We start from the raw sequence: 21,459 nt of genomic DNA, 5'->3' as shown, positions 1-21,459 counted from the left end.
GAGTTACAGGGGGGGCCTGAAAGTTAGCCCAAGGGGCAGGCAGGTTGAAGGGCCCTATGACCCCCCTGGCCCAGCTCCAGAAGCTTGAGGTTCACCCCGTGTGTCCGCGCCCTGCATGACGCTCACCCACCTCCATGGGCTTCACCAGGCTCTGGGCAGCTGGAGAATTGCAGGGTGCCTGGAACATTAGAATCTCATAAAGTCCCAGAGGAATTCTGTTCCCCATGCCACCCCCCACCCCCCAATGCAATAGCAAGAGAACCAGCTTGAAAATCAAGACCCAGGACCAGTCCCGCTCTGTGCCACCACTGTGTGCGCCGGGGCCAAATCCCCAGGGCTTTAGCAGGATGGTCCCTGAGGAACCCTCCTCTTGAAATGAGGCAGCTCTCCTCCCCGTGGGCCACCCCAGGTCTGCTCCTCCTGGCCTCCGCCCCCCCGCAACTGGCTCTCGCTCCTCACTCCCCCTGATCCCCCTCCTCACCCTCCCTCCTGACAAGGCTGCTATCGCCCTTCCCCTGGTGTGTTTGTGGCTGTCCACTGTGTGGGAGGCTCAGGGCTGGCTGCCACTTCACACCTCACCACGTGCAGTCAGTTAAAGGTGCGTCTGGCTCAGGAGGGTGGAGCGGGTGACTTCCAGAAAGGGGGAGAGTGGCATGATGCGGGTAGCCTGGGAAGACTCCCCAAGATTGACCTTTCCACTCTGCCCTGATGGAGGCCACTGCCAGCCATCGCCTGGCTGACTGGAGGCCACACCAGATGTCTGTCCTCAGGGCCAGGACCTCCTGCAAGGGCCACTCCATCTCCCACATCAAGCCTGTTGCCCCCACCTGCTCACCTCCCTGCCCACCCAGCTCACATTTCCAGTCGGAGGAGTGTTTGGTTGGAGTCCAGTGAGGCCCAGGCCCTGTTGTACTTCCGAGTTTTCCCTGGGCTTGAGGGCCACCGCTTTCTAGGCTTCCACCTCCCCACCTCCTAGGCCTCCCCACGCCCGTCAAATCTCACCGTTGTGACTGTCTCTCGGAGGCCCTCTCAGACTCTCACTGCCCCTTCCCCCTCTCTGCCCCACCTCCGCCCTATCCCTCCAGGCTGACCTGAGCAGCCTGGCTGACATAGAGAACTCCCTGGCGGTGTTCTGCATGGCCACCTACGGCGAGGGGGACCCCACCGACAATGCCCAGGACTTCTACGACTGGCTGCAAGAGACCGACACGGATCTCTCTGGGGTCAAGTTTGCGGTGAGTGACCCCCTCTCCAACCCCTCTCCTCAGTGCTGTCTGGAGGCCCGTGATGGGCTCGTCCCCGTCTGCTCAGGAGGGTTCAGCAGAGGGTCAGGCAGGGGGCTGCAGCTGGGGGCCTGACGGGGAAGTGCCAAGTGGAGACCCCAGGCTGCTCATAGATGCACCCCTGAAAAGGGGGCCTTCCTCTGCCCTCGGAACCTAGTGACGAGGAGATTTTGGTTCTGGCGTTCCCGCCCCGTTTCTTGCAGGGGTGTCTGTGGACGGAGACTAAGGGCAGGAAGGTGTGGCAGGCAAGTTCAAGTGACCAGCTGGCTGAACTGCCCCCTGCTGGCCACCTGCAGTTGAGGCTTAGAGGAGACCCTGAACCGCTGCACCCCAGACCGTTTCCAGGGCTCCTAGGGGGCCTAGCTACTCTCCCAGGACAGGAGCCGGTTCTGAGTTCCTTGGCTGCTCCTTGTCCCAAGGGGGAGCCTAGCTTCTGACGCCCCATCCTGTTCTGCAGGTCTTTGGCCTCGGGAACAAGACCTATGAGCACTTCAACGCCATGGGCAAGTACGTGGACAAGCGGCTGGAGCAGCTGGGAGCCCAGCGCATCTTCGAGCTGGGGATGGGCGACGATGACGGGAAGTAAGTGCCCTCCCCCAGCTCCTCGGAGCCCTGGAGGCATGGGTCTGGGCTGATGCCTGTGGAATATGAAGGGGCCTACAAAGCCCCCCAGGTACCATCAGCGAGTGTAGGAAGCCCACCGCTGCAGCCCCCACTCTCTGTCCCCACAGCTTGGAGGAGGACTTCATCACGTGGCGTGAGCAGTTCTGGCCGGCTGTGTGTGAGCACTTTGGGGTGGAGGCCACAGGAGAGGAGTCCAGGTGAGTGGGGGTAAGGAAGGCCAGCACTGGGGGGCCTGGTTGGTGGATGGCAGTGGGGATGTGACCAGGAAAGAGGTTGGCAAAAGCTCAGGCACAGAATCGGGCATCTCTGAGCCCTGGTTGTGTAGTGGTTATGAGTTGAGCTGCTAAACACAAGGTCAGCAGTTCAAAACTATCAGCTGCCCCACAGGTGAAAAAGGAGGCTTTCTACTCCTGTGAAGAGTGAATCTCAGAAACCTGCAGGGGCAGCTCTGCCCTGTCTGATAGGGTCACTGTAAGTCGGCATCGACTCAGTGACAGTGAGTTTTGAATGTTTCTGGTCCCGGAGTGCCCTCATCCCATGCCACTCCTTCCCTCTGACAGCTGCTCTCCTGCCTCAGCTATTGGGTCTGGGTTCTGGGGGTGCCCACCATGTTGTCATCCTGAAGGCACATTGTTGCTCTAGGGCAGGCCCCCAGCTCCTTTCTCAGGACTGATCCCCATAGCCCCCGGCCCTGCCCACACCCACCTCACCCTGTCTCCCCTTGCCAGCATTCGCCAGTATGAGCTGGTGGTCCACTCGGACATGGACATGGCCAAGGTGTACACGGGAGAGATGGGCCGCCTGAAGAGCTACGAGAACCAAAAACCGTGAGTAGCCGCCTGCTGGGGGTCAGCCCACCGGTGCCTGTCTCAGGCAGCTGCAGCCGGCTAACAGTGGGCTGTCCCATCTGCGCCCCCAGGACCTTCCTCCAGACCCCGCCTCATGGAGTGGCCTATGGGCCCCCTTGTTCAGGAATGTGTTGGGGGTGGGGCCTCTCCCAGGGGCCTCTGCAGCCTGGGCACAGCCTAGGGAAGCGACCTTGGCTTGTCTTTGTCACTGGTGGTGACATTCCCTCTTGGGATGCTGGCAGGGGGGCAAGGATGTGACGTAGGTGCTGTGTCTGGGTGGATCTTGGGCAGAACATTCTCTTAAAAGCTGCCGTCATGTCTCTGGAGCGCTTGTACCATCCGTGGCTGGAATGGGGGTGCTGATACGCCCGCTTGGCCCACACTGGAGGGGGAGAGCCCTGGATTGGGTCGGGTGGGTGGAGCCCCTTGCAGATTGTGGGTTTCCGTGTGGCCCAGCCCTCTGGGGGCCCTGTGCTTTGTGGAGCCCCAGTGCCCCTTGAGGATGGGGATTCGGGTCCAAGGCCCCGCTTCTCTCCTCCCCACCCAGGCCCTTCGATGCCAAGAACCCTTTCCTGGCTGGAGTCACCACCAACCGGAAACTGAACCAGGGGATGGAGCGGCACCTCATGCACCTGGAACTAGACATCTCCGATTCCAAAATCAGGTACCAGCTGCTGCTGCCATCGCCTCCTGCTGCTCTCTGGGCCACCCCCACCTCCCGAGCCCACCCTTGGACACCCTGCCAGCCCTTCTCCTGAGCCCCGCCTCCCCTCCAGGTACGAGTCTGGGGACCACGTTGCCGTTTACCCGGCCAACGACTCCAGCATTGTAAAACAGCTGGGTGAGACCCTGGGCGCCGACCTGGACGTCATCATGTCCCTCAAAAACCTTGATGGTAGGTCTGGGGCCAAGGCCATGCACACACGCTGTGACCCCACTGCACCCCACCAGCTACCTCGGGTCCAGCCTTGGCCCCTGGCAGGACCCACCCTCCTCTTCTGTCCTTAGTGACCTTCTGAACAGTGCCAGGACCAGCATGCTGGCAGGGGCTGGTTTATATCAGAGCCTGCCAGGCCAGAGTGGGTGGCCAGCATGCATGCCCACGTGGGCTTGGCTCTCCCTCCGCAAGGGTCATCGGGACCCACAGCAGTACACCAGGGGTGGGGGCCATGGGACTGAACACACCCAGGAGAGGTAGGGCCCCTTGGGGAGTTGCGCAGAGCCCCCCAGCAGCTGGGCAGATTGAGACATGACCACGACACCACCACCTGGTGTGGGGGCCAGAGCCTTGGGGGGGGGGGGGGCAAAGAGGGAGCTCGGAGTGCGGGATGCAAGGTGTCAGTTTGTGAAAGGCAGGGATCCGTCCACCTACGTAGATATTTCCTCGTCAACATAGAAAATGGGTCTTTCAAGCCCGCCCACAAAGGTGGCGCCAAGCAGTGCCCAGGGAAGAGGCAGGCAGGACATGGACTAAGTCCAGCCCGAAGCCTGAGGCTGGCCCACCTTCCTGTGGGATCCTATCCCCTCCCCCCATGATAGCCCCAGGCCCCTCCTTTACTCCCTACAGAGGATTCCAACAAGAAGCACCCCTTCCCCTGCCCCACCTCCTACCGCACGGCCCTCACCTACTACCTGGACATCACCAACCCGCCCCGGACCAACGTGCTCTACGAGCTGGCACAGTACGCCTCGGAGCCCAGCGAGCAGGAGCACCTGCGCAAGATGGCCTCCTCCTCGGGCGAGGGCAAGGTGAGGTGCGGCGGGGCCCAGCCGCTGCCCCTCTGCGGGCGGTGGGGGGGGTGGGGGGTGGAATCGTTGAGCTGACGCGTGCGCACGGGGTGGTGAAGCGCCCACGAGCACCTGGGGGCAGGGGCGGGGCTCCCACTTGCTTTCCCAGAAGCCTCCGCCCACCTCCATTCCCAGCCCCATCCTCTCTGTCCGTCCCGCGCCTCCCGCAGGAGCTGTACCTGAGCTGGGTGGTGGAGGCCCGCAGGAACATCCTGGCCATCCTGCAGGACTACCCGTCCCTGCGGCCGCCCATCGACCACCTGTGCGAGCTGCTGCCGCGGCTGCAGGCCCGCTACTACTCCATTGCCTCGTCTTCCAAGGTGCGGCTGCAGCCCACTCGGCGCGGGGCTGGGGGCCAGGGTCCGCCAAGGGGGGGTGCCGCTGCTCACGCCTTGTCGCCCCCACCAGGTCCACCCCAACTCCGTTCACATCTGTGCCGTGGTCGTGGAGTACGAGACCAAGTCCGGCCGCATCAACAAGGGCGTGGCCACCAGCTGGCTGCGGGCCAAGGAGCCTGCTGGCGAGAACGGCCACCGGGCCCTGGTGCCCATGTTCGTGCGCAAGTCTCAGTTCCGCCTGCCCTTCAAGGCCACCACGCCCGTCATCATGGTGGGGCCTGGCACCGGCGTCGCCCCCTTCATCGGCTTTATCCAGGAGCGGGCTTGGCTGCGGCAGCAGGGTGAGTGGCTAGCCTGGCACACCTCCCCCTCCCCCTCTCGTGCCCACTGCCGCCTCAGGTCAGGAAAGGAGAGTGTTAGGGGTGGGCAGGGCCCACCATCACCCTTACTTTCTTGCCCCCTCCCCCACTGCCCCAGGTAAGGAGGTCGGGGAGACCTTGCTGTACTATGGCTGCCGCCGGTCTGATGAAGACTACCTGTACCGCGAGGAGCTGGCACATTTCCACAAGGAGGGCACCCTCACGCAGCTCAACGTGGCCTTCTCCCGAGAGCAGGCCCACAAGGTGGGGCCCGCGGCGCAGGTCTGGGGAGGGGGGAGGGGCGGGACCAGGGCCCCTCTCACTGGCCAGCCCCTCCTGCAGGTCTATGTGCAGCACTTACTGAAGCGTGACCAGGAGCACCTGTGGAAGCTGATCCACGAGGCTGGCGCCCACATCTACGTCTGCGGGTGAGTCGGGGCAGGAGTTGGGCCATGCCTCTTATGGGGTCCCTTACTACCTAGGCCCCGGGGGCAGCTCCTTCTGCCCACATCACCATCTCCAGGTGATTTGGGGTACGAGGAAGCTTGGCACTGCCTCTTCCTGGGGGGACCTCTTCTCAGCCCCCAGGTCACCTTCTTTCCGCCCCCAGGGATGCTCGGAATATGGCGAGGGATGTGCAGAACACCTTCTATGACCTGGTGGCTGAGCTGGGCGGCATGGAGCACGCACAGGCCGTGGACTACATCAAGAAACTGATGACCAAGGGCCGCTACTCCCTGGACGTGTGGAGCTAGGGGCCGCCCCACCCGCCCATCCTGTAATCACTTCCCTGTAATCACTCTCTTCACGCCCCTTTCCCAGGCTCCGGGGGTGCTTCCAAGTCCATAGTTCCTCCTCAGCCCCCAGGCTGGGCCAGCCCGCTGTCACCAGGCGGGTGGCCCGGGCTCAAGACTTGGTGTGACAACTCTGTGCCCCCCTCCGGCCCACCGCCTCACCTGCGGCCAAAGGCACCCTGATTCCAGCTGAACTGGGGCCTGGCCCCTCGTGTGATTTTCAATGAGTGTAAATAATTTTAAATAATCTCTGACCCTTGGAATAAATTTTTTTGTTTTCTGTAGTTGCCTGAGATTGTTTTGTGTGTGTTTTTTTTGGGGGGGTGGGGGTGGATCCATGGGACTCAAGACCTGGGAGACCAGTGTCACGAGCCCTTCCCCATTTCCCAGGAGACCACACACCTCAAGCCCCCTTGTGTCTTCTTTATTGAGGGTCCTGGCCTCTTGCCAGGACGGAGGGGGTTGGGGCACCACACATGCCCAGCTTGTCCTCTCCCAACATCGCCTTTGGGGCCCACAGAGTCCACAACACCCAGGGAAGAGTGGGCGAGAGAGCCTCCCACACTAGGTGTCTCCCAGCGGAGCAGGGGGGATGCAGCACGCCCCGGGCTGCCGGAACCAGCTTCATTCCTTCTTGGTGCCCTGCCACTGGCTGTGGAACTTGTGGCGAACCACCCGCAGGGTGGTGAAGAAGTTGCCGAGGAAGAGGAGGAGGAAGGGGAAGGCGCACATGAGCACCTGGGGGAGTGACAGGGTTAGGATGGGGGGCCAGCCGGGCAGCCCCACCAGCTTCCCAGGAACCCCTGCTCACCTGCCATTCCTTGCACTGAGGGTCTTGGGCCAGGTTGAACAGGGTTAGGGCGTTAAAGAGCTGCCAGAACTGCGGAGCGGGGAGAGGGAGCATCAGCCCCATGCCGTCGGGGAGGGGCAGTAGACGCGCGGGCAGTGCCACAGGTGTGACTTACATGTCCAAAGAAAAGGAAGGGCAGCAGGAAGGTGAGACCTCTCCACATCCAGGACTGGAAGCCCTCTGGGGAGAAACGTGGTCAGCGGCCACCCCCACGGCACAGAGGTGCAGGCACAGATGCTGAGCCCCACCTCCCTCCCCTTGCCCTGCCCCACCCCACCCCCGACTGGCCAGCTCACCCACGGTCAGGTCCATGGTGTGCCGCTCGCCCAGGGCCCGCAGGCGGTACAGGCAGCCGCTTTGGTAGTAATACTGCAGGAACTGGACGAAGCCTGGGGAGCAGGGGCATCAGGACCCAAGGGGCGCCCAAGGGGCCCCCAAGAGCCTGCCCCTGCCCTGCCCACTGCCAGCCAGTGCAGAGCAGGCCCCGGCCCCTCGGAGACACTCACTCTGGTACATGGAGAATGACAGGAATTGGTTCCGGAACCGCTGGTACATGAGGCCATCAGGCCTGAGGCAGAGAGCAGGGGTAGGTGTGGGAAGGGGCCTCGCAGCCGCCTTCGGCCACCCACCCACCCTCCCACCCAGCAGCCTGGGAGGCCACTCACCAGGTGAGCATGACTCCCGACAGGAAGGTGGAGACATAGTGGTGAAACACCCACCAGCCTTTGATCCTGGGGCAGGAGAAACGGCCGTCACTCTTCCTGTCCCCTCGGCCCCCAAGACCTGGTTGTGGGGAATGAAGCTGACCACCCCACAGCGCCCGAGCCCACTTCCCGCAGCCTGCGGCCCCGCCCACACGCACCGGGAGCCATTGTTGATGAGAATGCTCTCTCGGATGGTCAGGGTGCAGTAGTACCAGACCAGCAGGAAGTTGAAGGCAGCATCTGTCACCCTGAGGATGGGTGGGGTGGAGGGTTGGTGCTGATGAGCCCAGAGAGGTCTCGGGGTCCCGCCCCGGGCTGGGAAACCCACCTGGAGTTGAGGAGGAAGCGGCAGGTGAAGGAGATGAGGATGAGGATGATGGTGAGGTAGAGCTTGAACTTCTCGTACTCGTCCTTGTAGGCAAACCTGTGTGCGGAAGTCGGACATGTGGGGCCAGGCTGGGCACTGGGCCGCACACCCCCTCCCCGCACCCCTCCTCTTGGGCCCCTTTCAGCAGCACCTGGGCTGAAAGGGCTCCGGCTCGGGCTCCAGTGGGTGGGCGCAAGACTGGAGCCCAGCCCGTGCTGCCACTTACTTGGCCTGCTTGCTGAGGAGTGTCACGTTGACATTACCCAGGACCAGGCTAAGGTACAGCCTAGGGGAGGAGGGGACTGGTGAGGAGTGGCCTGGATTGGCAGAGGGGCCTTGGGTCGAGCCCCTTAACGGCCTGACTAAATCTGACTCATGACGCCCGTCCCCCCTCACCCCCCTCCACCCCACCCCTCCTTGGCTTTGGGCTTGGACTTTGGTGGTGCTAGCTTTTCTCCCTGTCTGCTCTCAAGCCTGACCCAGCGCCCAAGCCACCCTAGCCCTCTGCTTCCTACACTGTGCCCCACCCCCTCAGGCCGTTCCCATTCCCTAGGTGACACCTGTGGGCCCGGGCTGTGGACTGCTCACCTATAGACAGCGCCATCTATGGCCTGGCCCACTGTTCCAAGCCAGCTCAACTCCAGGATCCTTCAGTCCCAAGCCCACGTCAGCGAGTTGTCTGGGCCCACTTCTGCCCCCAGGACTCTTCTCCCCACTGAGCTATCCTGACCCTGGCTCCCCTGCCCAGGCCTGCTAAGTCCCCCAAGGCCTTCTTATATTTTCGCCAGCCCCTCAGCTCCCAAAGAAAGTCCCCACAAGGTGGGGGTGGGGTGGCACACACAGTTAACACTGACTTATCACCCAACACATGGGCTCTTGTTCATTCAAACCACCCAGAACTGAAGCTCCCTGGGGCTAGGGGACTGGCCCTGGGCTGCAGAGACCGGCCTGAGCCCTCAGCCCAGGTTGGTGCCAGAAGCTGCCTGGTCGGCCTAGAAGAGGGTGTCCCTGGGACAGAGGGCTGGGAACTGCAGCCCACCCGTTCTTCTTGGGCAGGTAGGCCTCCATGTCGAAGAAGTGTCCCTGGCGCTCTTTGATCTGGTTCTCCAGCTCTTGCGCAGCCTCCTTGGCCTCGGCCGGGAGGGAGGGCTTGCATCTGTGGGCGGAGTCACAGAAGTCACTTAGATCAGAGAAGGAAGCTCAATACCTGCCAGGTTGATGGGCCAGCAGGTGGGAACCCAGAGAGATGAGAAATTGGGCTGGCCACGCCCCCCCTGCCGCCAGCCGGGCCACTCCCCTGCCTCCCCCAGCCCGAGGTGGGATGGGGGGGCCAAGAGCTCACTTCCTCAGGACTCTGGCCAGCTCTTGGAGGGCCTTCTTCTGCCGGCTGATGGCGCTGGTGCAGTTGCCTTGCAGCTTGGTCAGCTCCTCCAGCTTCAGGCGGTACAGCCGGTGGGCCTCCTGGGGGTGCCGAGGGGGAAGCTCAGGCTGGTTGGAGGCCACTGAGCCTGAGTGACCGGGCAGGGGTGGGCACCGGCTCCCAGGCTCTGTGGGATGGGTTCCCCAGAGAGGAGGTGGGGTGCTGTGCCTGCCCCCAAAGTCCCTGGGACTGCTGTCTCCCCAGGACAGGCAGGGAGTGGGCTCTCGACAGGTAAGCCATGGACCCCCTCCCTCGGACCAGATTGGCTTCCAGAGGGTCATCTTCATCTCAGTCCTCCCCTGCCCTGGGCCTGACCTCTGGGTGGCCCTGGTCCTCTCAGTCCAGGGGGAGGTGGGGCTCTCCAGATGCCTTCTGCTCAGCACCTCTGATAGAGGGTAAAGGTTCCCTGCCCTGCCCCCACCACCTCTGGCCCTAGGCCTACTTCCCTGAGCATTTTACCCTGGTGGGTGAGTCTTTGGACCGAAGGGCCAGCTGGGAGGCATCTGCCCAGTGCTTGCATCGAGGGGCTGGGACCACAGGCTAGGCTGGGCCCAGGGAAAGGTAGACTTCACCGAAGACAGGAATGGCTTGGCCAAAGTCCAGGAGAGACAAAGGCCTAAGCAAGTCGCCAGCTGGCCTGGACTCTGCTTTTGACCTGTTTGACTTGCCCAGGTGGGGCCACCACACCCACCCATCCAGCCCCGCAGTTTCCAGACCACCACTGTTCAGTGTCCTCCCACTGAACAGCCACGGAGGCCCAAGGGAGCCAGACCTAAACGAGCCCCTTCCACGCTGCCCTCTAGCCTGGGAGGACCAAAATCCAGGCCCAGAGCTCCCTGGACAGCCACTCCTCCCCTCCAGACTGCAGCCACGTGGGGCTGTCGGGTTCCCTCCTTCCCTTGTAAAGACCTTGGTGGGCGCTGTCCTTGATGTGCAGGGAGCTATCCACTCTTGCCCTAGTGCTGCCCTGGCACTATTCCCCCTCCGGCCGCTCCACGCTCTACCGCCGGCCACTCCCCGGTGGCTATCGGGAGAGTCCAGGCGGGGCCACAGAGACCCGAGGCCTCCCCCTCGGGAGCCAGGCCGGGGGCTCGGACCTCTGACCCCAAGTTCCCCCGTGCCCGACCCTTGACCTGGAGCCGAAGTGAAAGGAGCCCCCGGGCCCCCGCAGCAGCACCCACCTGGATGCTCTGGAAGTCCTGCTGCAGAGCCTCCCAGTCCCGCAAGCAGTTGCCCAACGGGCCCGGGGGCGGAGGCTGCATGGCTGCCAGGAGCGTAGAGGACGGCGCCACAACGCCGCCCGGCCCGAGCCTCTTCGGCCTCCACCACCGCAGCCGCCGCCCCCGTCCGCTTCCGGGCTCGCGCCGCCGCGGCCACCAATGGGAACGTGGCCCGGGGCGGCCACGCGCTGGCTCCGCCCCCGGCACGCGCCAATCCGGGCCGGGGGCGGGGCCACTTGGCCGGGGCGGCTGTTTGGCTGGGTCCTGGCGAGCTGTCCGCTCACCTTGGCGCTGCGGGTGCCCCCGCCAGGTGCAGCTACTGGCGGGGCTCTGACCGCGGTGCTGGGCCGGGAAGCTGGGGGCCGGGATGGGGGTGGGGGACGCTACCTGCCTCCAACACGTCCATCCTCGGGCCACTTCTCTCAGCTTGGACTATTCCAGGGCTCTCCTCCTGTCCCTCCCACAGCCACCACCAGACTGCCCGTTCTAAAGCCCAGTCTAGGGATGTCCTGCCCGCTGGCTCTGCCCAGCCCACAGAGGCTCTGCTTGGCAGACACCCTAAACCTCCCCCAGCTCAGACCAGAGAGGTTCCTTCACTTCTTGCCAGACCCAACCCCTAGAAGGGGAGCGTCCCGCCCCACCTCCTGTCCCGGAGAGTCATGGGAGGTCCCCTGGCCCACCTGGGTCTCCAGCCTGCTCAGGTGGCTGAGAATGTTTGCTGATGGGCTTCATGAGAGTCCTTTGGGCATGGAGATACTAAATCCCCCACCACTTCCCTGGGCTGTAAGGAGCAGTGATGGAAAACTGGGTGACAAATTGGCTTGCTAACCACAAGGCCAGCAGTTAGGGGAACACCTCCCCCACCCACACCCACCCCCAGCAACTCTCTGGGAAAGATGAGGCTGTCCCCTCCCACAGCAATGCATAGCCTGCCCTGAAGGGGCTCTGAGAGTCGGAACTGACTCCATCCGTGGCAGCTGATTCAGTTTGTTCAATCTGGCCTGTGCCTCCCCTGGGTTACTGGTTGTGGTGGGTGGTGGGTGGTGGGTGGTAGATGGTGGCCGGTCTAGAAAAGTGTGGTCAAAAGACAACTCCCTGGAGTCCTTCTCAGACCCCTGAGTGTGGGTGGAGGAGCCCTGGTGGGGCTGTGGTTTACTCATTGGGCTGCTAACCTCTAGGTCAGCTGTTCGAAACCACCAGCTGCTTCATGGGGGCAAGATGATGTGTTTTACTCCCATAAAGGGTTACGGTGTTGGAATCCCATAAAGAGTGTCGGAAATCCACAGGGGCTGTTCGCCCTGCCCTGTCAGGTTGCTGTGAGTCAGAATCAACTGGATGGCCTTGAGTTTGCTCTGGAGGGGTTGAGTGTGAGAGACGAGAGGGGCAGGAATCTGCTCTCAGCAAGCACAGCCAGCAGAAGTGAGTGTTTGTGAGGGGAAGGCAGGGAGGGCAAGAGACTGGGATCTGTGTCATGTGGCCAAGGGGGTGGGGGTAAGGGGGAGATGACACCAAGGATGGTTCCTGGTACCGGGAACCTGTCAAGGCTGTAGAGCCTGAGGCCCTGGCCGGTCTTCAACTTGACATCTCTGAGGCTGGAGGATCTCTGCCAGTGGGAAGGTGTTGTGACATTTCCTGTTGTGAGCCCATGGACCAACACAAGGCCAGGAACTAAAGCCCTGGAGTCCCCACTGCCCCTGAGCCCCAGGAAAGCCTCCAATGGTCCAGGCCGTGGAGTGGGAGGGGATAGCTACTCCCACAGATCTCAGCTGGACAAGAACCACCGCAGAAGGCAGACTCAGGCACAGACAGGAAGGCTTTCTTCTCCCAGACCAGCCCTTTGACACAGCCCGGCCTGTGCCCCACAAGAAGCCCCCAGGTGGCATCCCCCCAGCCCTCGCTGGCCACGAAGCTCAGTAGAGCTGATCCAAGTTGCCCGTGACAAGGCCTCCGAGGATGATCTCCTCCCATTGCAGGAGCTGGTTCACGAAGGCCCGGTTCGGACACACATTACTCTTGCACTTCTTGACGTAGGTCCAGGATCTCTGTGAATGCAGGGGGCGGGGGTATCGTGGAATTAGGCACATGCCCTGAGCCCCACTCAAGTGCCAGACACAAGCATCCAGGGCAAACACATACAGGTGAGGAGGCCTGGCTTCTGAGAAAGAGAGGGCAGAAAGGAGTCCCCCCTGGGGGCGACTGAGGCAACACCAGGAACCCACCCCCAACACAGGTGTGTGTGTTGGAGCGGGGGTGGGCAGTGGTGATGGGTTCTTGGAAAGGAGAGGGGCTAGAGAGTGGTCGCTAGAGAGCACCCATCTAAAGGGCAGGAAGAGCTATTCCACAGAGGAAGTGGAAATGACCAGTCTCCTTCGAGACCAAGGACAAAGGAAGCCCCAGAAATGGTGTCGGGGCACAGCCTTGCAAAAGTAAGGTTTACTGCCCCTCCCCTAAAACACACACACACACACACACCATGGCGCACACAAACACACACACACCATGGCACACACACGCACTCATTCTGGTCCACTAGGTATCTCCTGTAAATTTCACAGCATCCAACAACATGCACTTGTTCCAGTACACACACACACACACACACACACACACACACACACACACACACACACCACACACCACCCCCTCGTTCCAGTTCGTGAAGCATCTGTGGCTTTCGTAGCACACCCAGCAGGCAGGAGGAACAGTGCTACTGGCCTCCTTGACCGGCCGTGGATGTGGCCCAGGTCCCCCTTGGTAAGGGCCAGTGCCCAGCCCGTGGCCCATCCTTCTGAGTGCCAGGCCCACACTGTCCCTGCCTTGTCCAAAGCCTGGACTCTCAAGGGGTGGCCCCTAGCTTTGAAGCCCGGTTCTACCATTCACACTCACAGCCGTGGTGCCTCAGGCCAGCCCCAGGCTTCTCTGGCTCCCAGGAGAAGGGTCTGCTGCATGCTGTTATTACAGCTACGGAGACTACAGCGTAAGGAGTTCACGCCTCTGGCTCTTACAGTGCTGTGGGGAGAGATCTTTGTGCTTTTTTCCTGAAGATCTTTCAGGATCAAAGATGCTCCCAGCACGTGGAAGGCACTGAGATCGGTTTCTCCTGGGCTGGGGTAGCTCTGGGATCCCAATCAAGATTTGTCCCTTTCGCCACCAGAGTGTTGAAAGCCCAGGTCAGAGGTCAGGGGAGGCGCTGGGCACTAGCTAGCCAAGACTGGGTTCCACCTCCTCCCTGAATCCTGATGCTGCCAGGAGGTAGAGGGGAGGGGAGGAGGCACCCCAGGAGCTCCTACAAGCTGCTGTGTCGCCTGACCCTTGCGCTTTGATTACCACAATGGAACCAAAGCCCATGCTGCCCCCAGTGCCCTGAGGAGCGGGGGCCCAGCCCATGATGGGAGGTGAGGCGCCTGTGCCCGGCACCCAGGAGCAGTGCAGGAGAGCCGAGGGCCTCTGGGTCTGTGACTGGGTACCTTAGGGTGGCAGGAACCATTAGCCCTGCTGCAGGACTTGCACAGCTGGGAAAGGGCCCGGCAGGACCCACAGCCATGTGAGGGCACCACAGTTTGTCCAGCAGAGTGCCCCAGGAAGGGACCTCCAGGCTGCTCCAGAGCCCCTCAAAGTGCAGAGCCCGTGTCTCCCTGCAGGACCCTGGGCCTGTCTGTACCCATCGTGGGGACAGCCTGATCCCGAGGGTGGCATTGGTGCCAGGAAGGGTTAGGGGCATGGCCGTTGGCCACACCTCACAGGTCACCATCACTAAGGGTCAAGGAGGGAGAGCTCTGAAGGGCTTTGGGCTTGAGCCCCTCTGAGTGTGATGACCAAGGACCACAGGAGGACAGACCCCCAGTGGGGTAGGGGGCTCAAGCTGTGGGACTCCCCAAGGCCTCTGCCTATGGCCAGATACGCTCTGCCTCCAGCCTGGCTGGAGAGAGGACCTCCTGCCAGCTCCCACCCTGTCCACATGCCAGCCAAGGCCCCTCCCAGCACAGACTGGTTCTGGGGGTGGGCTCCTCCCAAGATTCAGCAGCAGTGCCCACCCGAGCAGGCCTCTTTAGCAGGCAGACAACACCCCAGTGTTTCTGAGGCTCCAAAAGAGTTCTCCCAGCATGTGCTGTAAGGACAGGGATGTGGCCTCCAGCCCCCAAGCCTGCACCCAAGACTTTCCAGCAGCTTCATGCCAGAGTGCATCCCTAAACCACTGGCCAGTGGCCACGGTGGGGGTATCCCTCCCACTCACCCAAAGCAAACCCCTAGGCAAGTGTTTTTTGGGGGCCAACCCCAGTGCTCTAAAACCGTGAGCATGCTGTCACAGTGGGAGCCATGCAGCCCAGTGCCTGGGCCTGCCCTGAGTACCTTGTTCCTGGACAATGGGGCTGGGTCACAGCCCTGCCCTGGAGTCCTTGGGAGTGGCAGAGCTGGAGCTCTGGGGCTGCCCAACCAGCCCCTCCCTACCCCTCCTCCAACCAGACACTCCCTACCCCTGCTCCACCCAGCCCAGGTGGGGATGGGTACCTTCAAGGTCTGCTCCCGCTGGTGCATGAGGTATGCGATGATGGCCGTGGAGCTGCGACTGATGCCCAGCTTGGAGAAGACCAGGATGACCGAGCCGAGCTCCAAGTGCACGTCTGCAAGAGGAGGGAGGGTGGGCAGGTAGGGTGGGCCACCTTCACTGGGAGACCACTGGCCTCCACGGGCCCGGGGACAAGAGTGAGTCCAGCGCAGCACAGCCTGGACAAGGCCAGGACTCTGCTTGGTCAACAAACGAGAGCAGGCAGTCCCAGGAAGCCCCGCCAGGGCCCTCCGACCTGTCCTACAAAGTCTTTTCTTGGGTTCTACAAGCATCTGGCCTAGAAAGGTCTGCTGTGTCGGCGTGGCCTCCCTGGTAGGGCTGGGAGCTGCCCGCCACCCCATCCCCCTCTGAGATCACTTGGGCGCTAACAGAGGCTGCAAGAGCCGGGGCTCTGGAGCCAGGCAGCCTGGATGTTCATCTCTGCCACCACTGGCTGGAGCAAGTCACTCTGAGTGCCAGCTTCCTCATCTGAAAAACCAGATAAGAGCACATGGCACTCACTGGGCGTTTACTCTGCGCTTAGCCTATCTTTCTCAGGGTTCACCCTGTGAGCTTCGAGAAAGGAAACGAAGGTGGTGTCCCCTGGTTGGCCCCGGAAAACAAACAGAGGGTGACCTGCCAAGCCCAAGTCCCAGACTGTCAGGGTCAAGGAGGACTCAGGGGATGGGCTAAGGCCACCGGCCTCAGCTCATGAATAAAACCCTGTGGCACAGGGGCTTCCCAGTGAGGTGGGGATGAAGGGAGCCACTTTGTGGCATGGGGCTCTGGCTGCCACCCCATCAAGGGACAGGTAGCCATCTCAGCTCTGGTCCGAAGAAAAGTTTAGCCAGTTATGTGATCATTGGGACTGACTGGGAAATGAAGGCCCATTTGGACCACAATGCCGTTCACCTGCTCCTGGTAGCGGCTGGCTGGAGGATGTGTTGGCGCCAGGCAGTGAGGCAGGGGGAATGGTATCTCCCCTTTCTCAGGGATCTTGCTTTCTCTGGGACAAACCTGCGCCCCAGGAATGGGCGACAAATTCACCCTCGCCCATGCTGAGTCACCGAAGGGAGCTAAGTGCCGTTTGGGGGTCCAAAAGAGACCCTGCATCTCATATCAGATTGAAGGGGGACATCTGTGGAGCCTTAAAGAGAACAACGTCACGGCAGGCGCAGAGAAACCATGAGCCTGAAGTCAGACTGGAGTCCGAGGGTTTACAGAGAAGGGAGGGCTTCCATGGGGCAGGAAAGGACCATGGAAACTGTCACAGAATGTCACAGAAGCATGGCTGGTGGCAGACCAAGACATCACAGTGGCAGAAATGGGACCATGACAGGGACAGGGATGTGATGCTATAGACCAGCCCGAGACCCTCATACAGTTCCTCATCTTGTGGTGACCCCCAACCATAAATTTATTTTTGTTGCTACTTCGCCACTGTCATTTTGCTACTGTGATGAATCAGGTGACCCCTGTGAAAAGGTCGTTCAACCCCCAAAAGGGTCACAACCCATAGGTTGAGAACCGCTGCCCTAAAGGAAACTGTCCCCACCTGGGCTAGTTAAGGGTATGGTAGAATTCAACTTTATTTTATTTATTTTTTGGTATAATTCCACTTTCTAATGCACTCTGCCTGAGGGCAAGTCCACTCAAGTCTCCGGGTAATGATCAGAAGGAATTCAACGGAGACTTAATTCAGGAGGAGACTGCAAATGGATTTGGGGCTCTCACTGTTATCCGTACTCTCTGGCAAACCTAGTGCTCCAGAATTTAAGCTGTGGAGACTAGACAGTACACGCATTGAGAATACTGAAGTCAATATTCTGCCTTCAGGGGGCATTTGATTCTTCCTTCTACCCCACCCTCACCCCAAGGACCAGGCAGGAGGCCAAGGGCAGAGCGGGATTCATCAATGGGTCCCCAGATCCCGGTGCGTAGCAGACAGCCAGGAGCGTACACACCCCTTCATGGTGGCCACCGAGCACCAGGAGGCTGGCTGAGGTGATCCAGCCTGGACCAGAACCTCAGGCTCAGGGCCCACAGTCTGCTGCTCTCTTTGGGTCTCACTGCCCATGGGCCTGGCCTGAGGTCCATAGAAACCTCAGGGAGACCCATCAGGAAGGGGCAGTAAACACAGATGAGGTAGGTGCTGCAGACCCTCTTCCACCCCCAGGTGCAGTCTGCTGCCACTTACCAATGAAGTGACAGAGGTGTCGGAAAAAGGAAGAGAGGTTGGCTTCCAGCGAATCTTCCACGCAGATGTGAAGAAGCTTGTTGGGGTCCCCTACGAAGCTAAAGAGAAGACAAGCACAGGTGATAGGGCAGCCTGGCCACTGCCTCATCATGGAATCGACCTTAGTGATCGAGGGCTGCTGTAACAGAAATACCACAGTGGGTGCCTTTCGCCAACAACCCTGTCCTCTCAATTTCAGAGCCTGGCACTGGGGATGCAGGATGCTGGCTCTGAGGGATAGCTGTTTTCTGCTGGCTCTGGAGAAAGTGCTTGTCTCCCAGCAACATCTGTGGGCCTGGCATCACTTGAAGGCCTCGGCAGGTCTTGGCGTCGATCCTCCCCTGGGTCTAGGAGGCCCTCAGCACAGGAACCCTGGGTCCAAAGGACATGCTCTGCTCCTGGCTCTTAACCTTGGTTGTCCTACGGTGCCTCTTTCTCTGCTCACTTCCCTCTCCTGTTTTGCCCTTGTAAGGTAAGAGGTAATGCAGGCCACATCTCAGAGAGGCTTTCTTTACATCTGTGCAGGGCTGTGCCCTGAGTAAGGGTGTTGCATTCCACCTTAATCCCCTTACAAAAGAGGGACTGATCACATCAGGGGGATGTGTCCATAATTACACAACTACCAAGCTACAGAGAAGCATGGGGAGACCATTCAATCCATGATAGCATTCCTCCTGCAAAGTCTTAGGACCAGAGGGGAAAGACAACAGACTCGCACCTGGGAGATTCAGGCAAGTAAAAGGCCCTTTCATAGGGCTGTGGGGTGGGGCCGGGGGAAAGGGAGCTGTGTACAGCCCTCAGCAATCGTCCGGCACACAGAGGCTGCCCGATCCATGGGAGGGACACTGGTACCATCACAGCACGGTGCTTTCCCGGAACACGGTACCAACCATCAAAAGAGGATGGGAGACAGTTCACGGTGTTGACGAATACCCACGCTGCCGTATGCCTGGAGGGCAAGGGGAGCGGAAAGGAGGCTATGTCTGCTCCGGTGGTCCAGGTGACGCTGACGCAAACGCCTGGCGGAAGTGAGAGAACAGCCACGCACGTGAAGGGGAAAGGAAGGACACCGGCCTGCAGGCCATTAAAGAGCCAGCGTGACGACTCTCCTGTCCAAGAGGTGAGAAGCTTGAGAATGAACAGGGGGGGGGCAGATGCCAGCAGGGCTAAGGAAAAGATAGACAGCAGGGGCTTGACCCAGTGCCCACCAGACAGAACCCCCAACCAAACCCAACCCATTGCCTGCATCCATGGCTACGCCTGCAATGACACCAGGTAACGACAGCGCGGGATTGCCCCACAGGGTTTTCCCACGGCTGGCTCGCGGGTACAGACCACGGTTTCCGTGAGCAGCCACTGCATCATCAGGGCCCCCTGCCATGTACCAAGTACTGGATAAGCTTTCCTTTGTGAAAACGAGGGGCTTAATGGTGGCAGTGTTGCCTACATTCGGGATACTCCCCCCTGGGGACACTGGGACAAGTCAAGGAGGGGGTTGCAAGAGCAGAGATCCACAGTTTATCCTGGATTGTGGGTTATAGGACAAACAGTTTTAGTTGCCAGGGGTGTGATGAGTCTTTTGTTTTGTTTTTTTTTCAAAAGAGGGCAGTGGGCTAAATAAGGTTGAGGACATCTGGTCTATGGGGATATGCAGCAGTGTGCGGACAGACCTCTGTGGCGTGCACAAAGATGCATTAGATTTGAAAAACGAAAGTAAATTAATCAGTCCCTACGTGAATGAGCACTTGTGACAAATACAGGCCTAATTGATTCGGTGTTTCATCAGTTCCTGGAGTCTTGTTTTTCCGACAGCGCTTTCAGGGTAGCTTGGATTTCTTCCTTCAGTACAATCGGCTGTTGATCACGTGCTACCTCCTGAACTGTCTGCAGGTTCCTGGCTCTTTGTGATCCGTGACTCTGTTTCTTTATCTTCTTTTGGTGTTTCCTGCCTTGCGCCCTATCTTGCCCACAGAATCTTTCAACTTGAGGCTTGGATTTGGGGTGCTCTTCCTTTGTTCGGTGCTCAGTTCTCGGTCTTTGCGCTTTTCGCTGTAATACTTCACTTTGTCTTCGCCAGCAGCCCTCTGAGATGTTCGAGTGGCCCTCTCACGTCATCGTTTCTCCCATGGGCTTGAGCTACTCTACGTTCAAGAGCAAGTTCCAGAATCTCTTTTGCCATCCACTTTGATCTTTCCTTCCTGTCTTTCTAAGAGCCTTTTGCTTTCTTTATGTAGGTGAGTCTTGATGCCCTCCCACAGCTCATCCGGTTTTCTGTCATTAGTGTTCAATGAACCAAATCTGTTCTGGAGACACTCTCGAAATTCAGGTGGGGTGGACTTAAGGTCCTAGTTTCATTCTCATGGACTGATGCTTCCTTCCACTGTTCCACAGGTGGTCCTGAGCCCATTTTAGCTGCTGGTATTGAGCTTCCCTCTTCTTCCTCCGGTTGAAGTCAATTGATTCCGATGTATTCTGCCTGGGGAGGTCCAGGCCGACGGTTGTCCTTTCACTCAAATCCCAACCCACTGACAATGAGGGGATTCCAACCCAGGGTAAACTTGAGGGGTTTCTGAGACCGTAACTCTGTAGGCGAGTAGAAGGCCTCATCTTGCTCCCAGGGAGCAGCTGGTGGTTTCGAACTGCTGACGTTGTCATTACCAGCCCAACGTGTAACCCCTACACCACCAGGGCTCCCAATCCAGTTGTCATTTATACGGTTGAAAAAAGGTATTTGCAATGAAGAAGCCATCGGTCTTGCAAAATTCTATCATGCGGTTTCCAGCTTCGTGTCTATCAAGAGGGCCGTATTTTCCAGCACTGTTCCTTCCCCTTTCCAACGTTTGCAATCCAGGCACCAGTATTTATCAGTGCATCGTGATTACCTGTTTGACCAATTTCAGACTGAAGGAGATGGCAGCATTCTTCGATTTCTTCACTAGTTTTCTTGGTTGGTGTGCACGTACATTTTGAATATGGGCGTACTGATGAGGCCTCATAGTTGTGAATATTCATTTTGTGCTTTTGTTGAGTGGCAGGTGATGTTAAAAATGATCCTGGATGATATAGAACATTGTACTCTTTTTATGCCTCTGCATCAATAAAATGCAAGTAAACATCTAAGAGCCCTTACTACATCACTGTACACTTTTCATCCCCAAAGCACCACCTTTCCCACACATTGAATGTGAAGGAACCCATCAAATGGTAAGGCGTCAGTGGTTTCTATCCCACTGAAAATTCCCATACGGTCACTGTGGACCAATCAGAAAGCAGAGGCTAATTTTACTGATGCTGATGCTGTAACGGAGATGTCTACCGTTGTTTTCTGCCTCTCGGGGACTCACACGCAACACACTGTCAGAGACGGTTCCACCACCTTTATTAGAAAAACATCTTCCCATTACACAGCATAAATGATTGTATCTATTTTTTATTTTAGGAGTGAGAAATGCTGGGAAGGAATGAAGAGAAAAAGGAAATGGCTTTGGTTTTTGTTTCTTTTCTTTTTCTTTTTTCCTTCGTAAGAGAGTGAGATGTTGTGGTTCAAATCTTGGGCTCAAGAGCCTGAAGCCGCCCCAGGCCAGAGATGTGCTACTTACTAATCAGCCGTTTCGTTTGCTTGGTTTTCACTTGTCTGGATTGTTTTCATTGAAGTCAGATGCACTGCCAGGAACACACACTTAATCTTGTGTGATCGGCTCAATTTTCAAAATGTTCCTCTTGGAAAAATATTTGTAATACAAAGGCAGGCACAGGCATGAGGGATGCTGGCCCCACAGAATGAACTGGGTAAGGTCCCTCCTTTTATTTTTCTGGAAGAATTTGTGTAAAACTGGTCTTAGTTCTCTCTTACACTAGAGTCTTCTTTGTGGAGAAACTGTGTGTGTGTGTGTGTGTGTGTATGCATGTGCGCGTGTGCCTTTATTGTGGCAAAATGATCCATAACACAACATTTGCCACTTGAACCATTTCTAAGTGTGTGACTCCATTCATGATAGTCACAATTTTGTGCAACCATCACCACAATTTACCCCAAAGCATACACACACACACACACACACACACACACACACACACACACA

General features: G+C 59.0%; 3 protein-coding genes across 5 annotated transcripts in view; 1 reads left to right on the top strand and 2 right to left on the bottom strand.

Annotated features, from left to right (window-relative positions):
* Positions 1-6,318, top strand: part of LOC101656375 (NADPH--cytochrome P450 reductase) — a 46,831-nt gene extending 40,513 nt beyond the window's left edge. Inside the window, exons 5-16 of the mRNA XM_004705624.4 lie at positions 1,086-1,235; positions 1,741-1,865; positions 2,015-2,104; positions 2,636-2,734; positions 3,303-3,419; positions 3,532-3,650; positions 4,323-4,504; positions 4,714-4,863; positions 4,952-5,222; positions 5,359-5,504; positions 5,583-5,668; positions 5,851-6,318. Coding sequence (XP_004705681.1) covers positions 1,086-1,235; positions 1,741-1,865; positions 2,015-2,104; positions 2,636-2,734; positions 3,303-3,419; positions 3,532-3,650; positions 4,323-4,504; positions 4,714-4,863; positions 4,952-5,222; positions 5,359-5,504; positions 5,583-5,668; positions 5,851-5,995 — 1,680 coding nt within the window. The 3' untranslated portion in view covers positions 5,996-6,318. The remainder of the gene's footprint in view (positions 1-1,085; positions 1,236-1,740; positions 1,866-2,014; positions 2,105-2,635; positions 2,735-3,302; positions 3,420-3,531; positions 3,651-4,322; positions 4,505-4,713; positions 4,864-4,951; positions 5,223-5,358; positions 5,505-5,582; positions 5,669-5,850) is intronic.
* A 125-nt stretch (positions 6,319-6,443) lies between these two features.
* On the bottom strand, positions 6,444-10,669 carry TMEM120A (transmembrane protein 120A). The gene is made up of 12 exons (XM_004705623.2): positions 10,557-10,669; positions 9,298-9,416; positions 8,995-9,111; positions 8,182-8,241; positions 7,917-8,012; positions 7,747-7,836; positions 7,550-7,615; positions 7,391-7,452; positions 7,181-7,273; positions 7,000-7,064; positions 6,846-6,914; positions 6,444-6,772 (listed from the first exon to the last, which is right to left on the bottom strand). Exons 1-12 carry the CDS (start codon positions 10,635-10,637, stop codon positions 6,659-6,661), a joined length of 1,032 nt encoding a protein of 343 aa, XP_004705680.1. The 5' UTR covers positions 10,638-10,669; the 3' UTR covers positions 6,444-6,658.
* Positions 10,670-12,390: 1,721 nt separating this feature from the next.
* Positions 12,391-21,459, bottom strand: part of STYXL1 (serine/threonine/tyrosine interacting like 1) — a 45,159-nt gene continuing 36,090 nt past the window's right edge. For all 3 annotated transcript variants that reach the window (XM_045283996.1, XM_045283995.1, XM_045283997.1), the window contains exons 5-7: positions 17,339-17,436; positions 15,105-15,217; positions 12,391-12,637 (exon numbers count right to left, since the gene is read on the bottom strand). In XM_045283996.1, the coding sequence (XP_045139931.1) occupies positions 12,506-12,637; positions 15,105-15,217; positions 17,339-17,436 (343 nt within the window). In that variant the 3' untranslated portion in view covers positions 12,391-12,505. The remainder of the gene's footprint in view (positions 12,638-15,104; positions 15,218-17,338; positions 17,437-21,459) is intronic.

Source organism: Echinops telfairi, unplaced genomic scaffold (assembly GCF_000313985.2).
Source record: "Echinops telfairi isolate 266 unplaced genomic scaffold, ASM31398v2 ScPeMD7_5;HRSCAF=22, whole genome shotgun sequence".
Taxonomy (NCBI): Eukaryota; Metazoa; Chordata; class Mammalia; order Afrosoricida; family Tenrecidae; genus Echinops; species Echinops telfairi.
The sequence above is the reverse complement of the archived record's forward strand: the minus strand, read 5'-3'. Positions and strand labels throughout refer to the sequence as shown.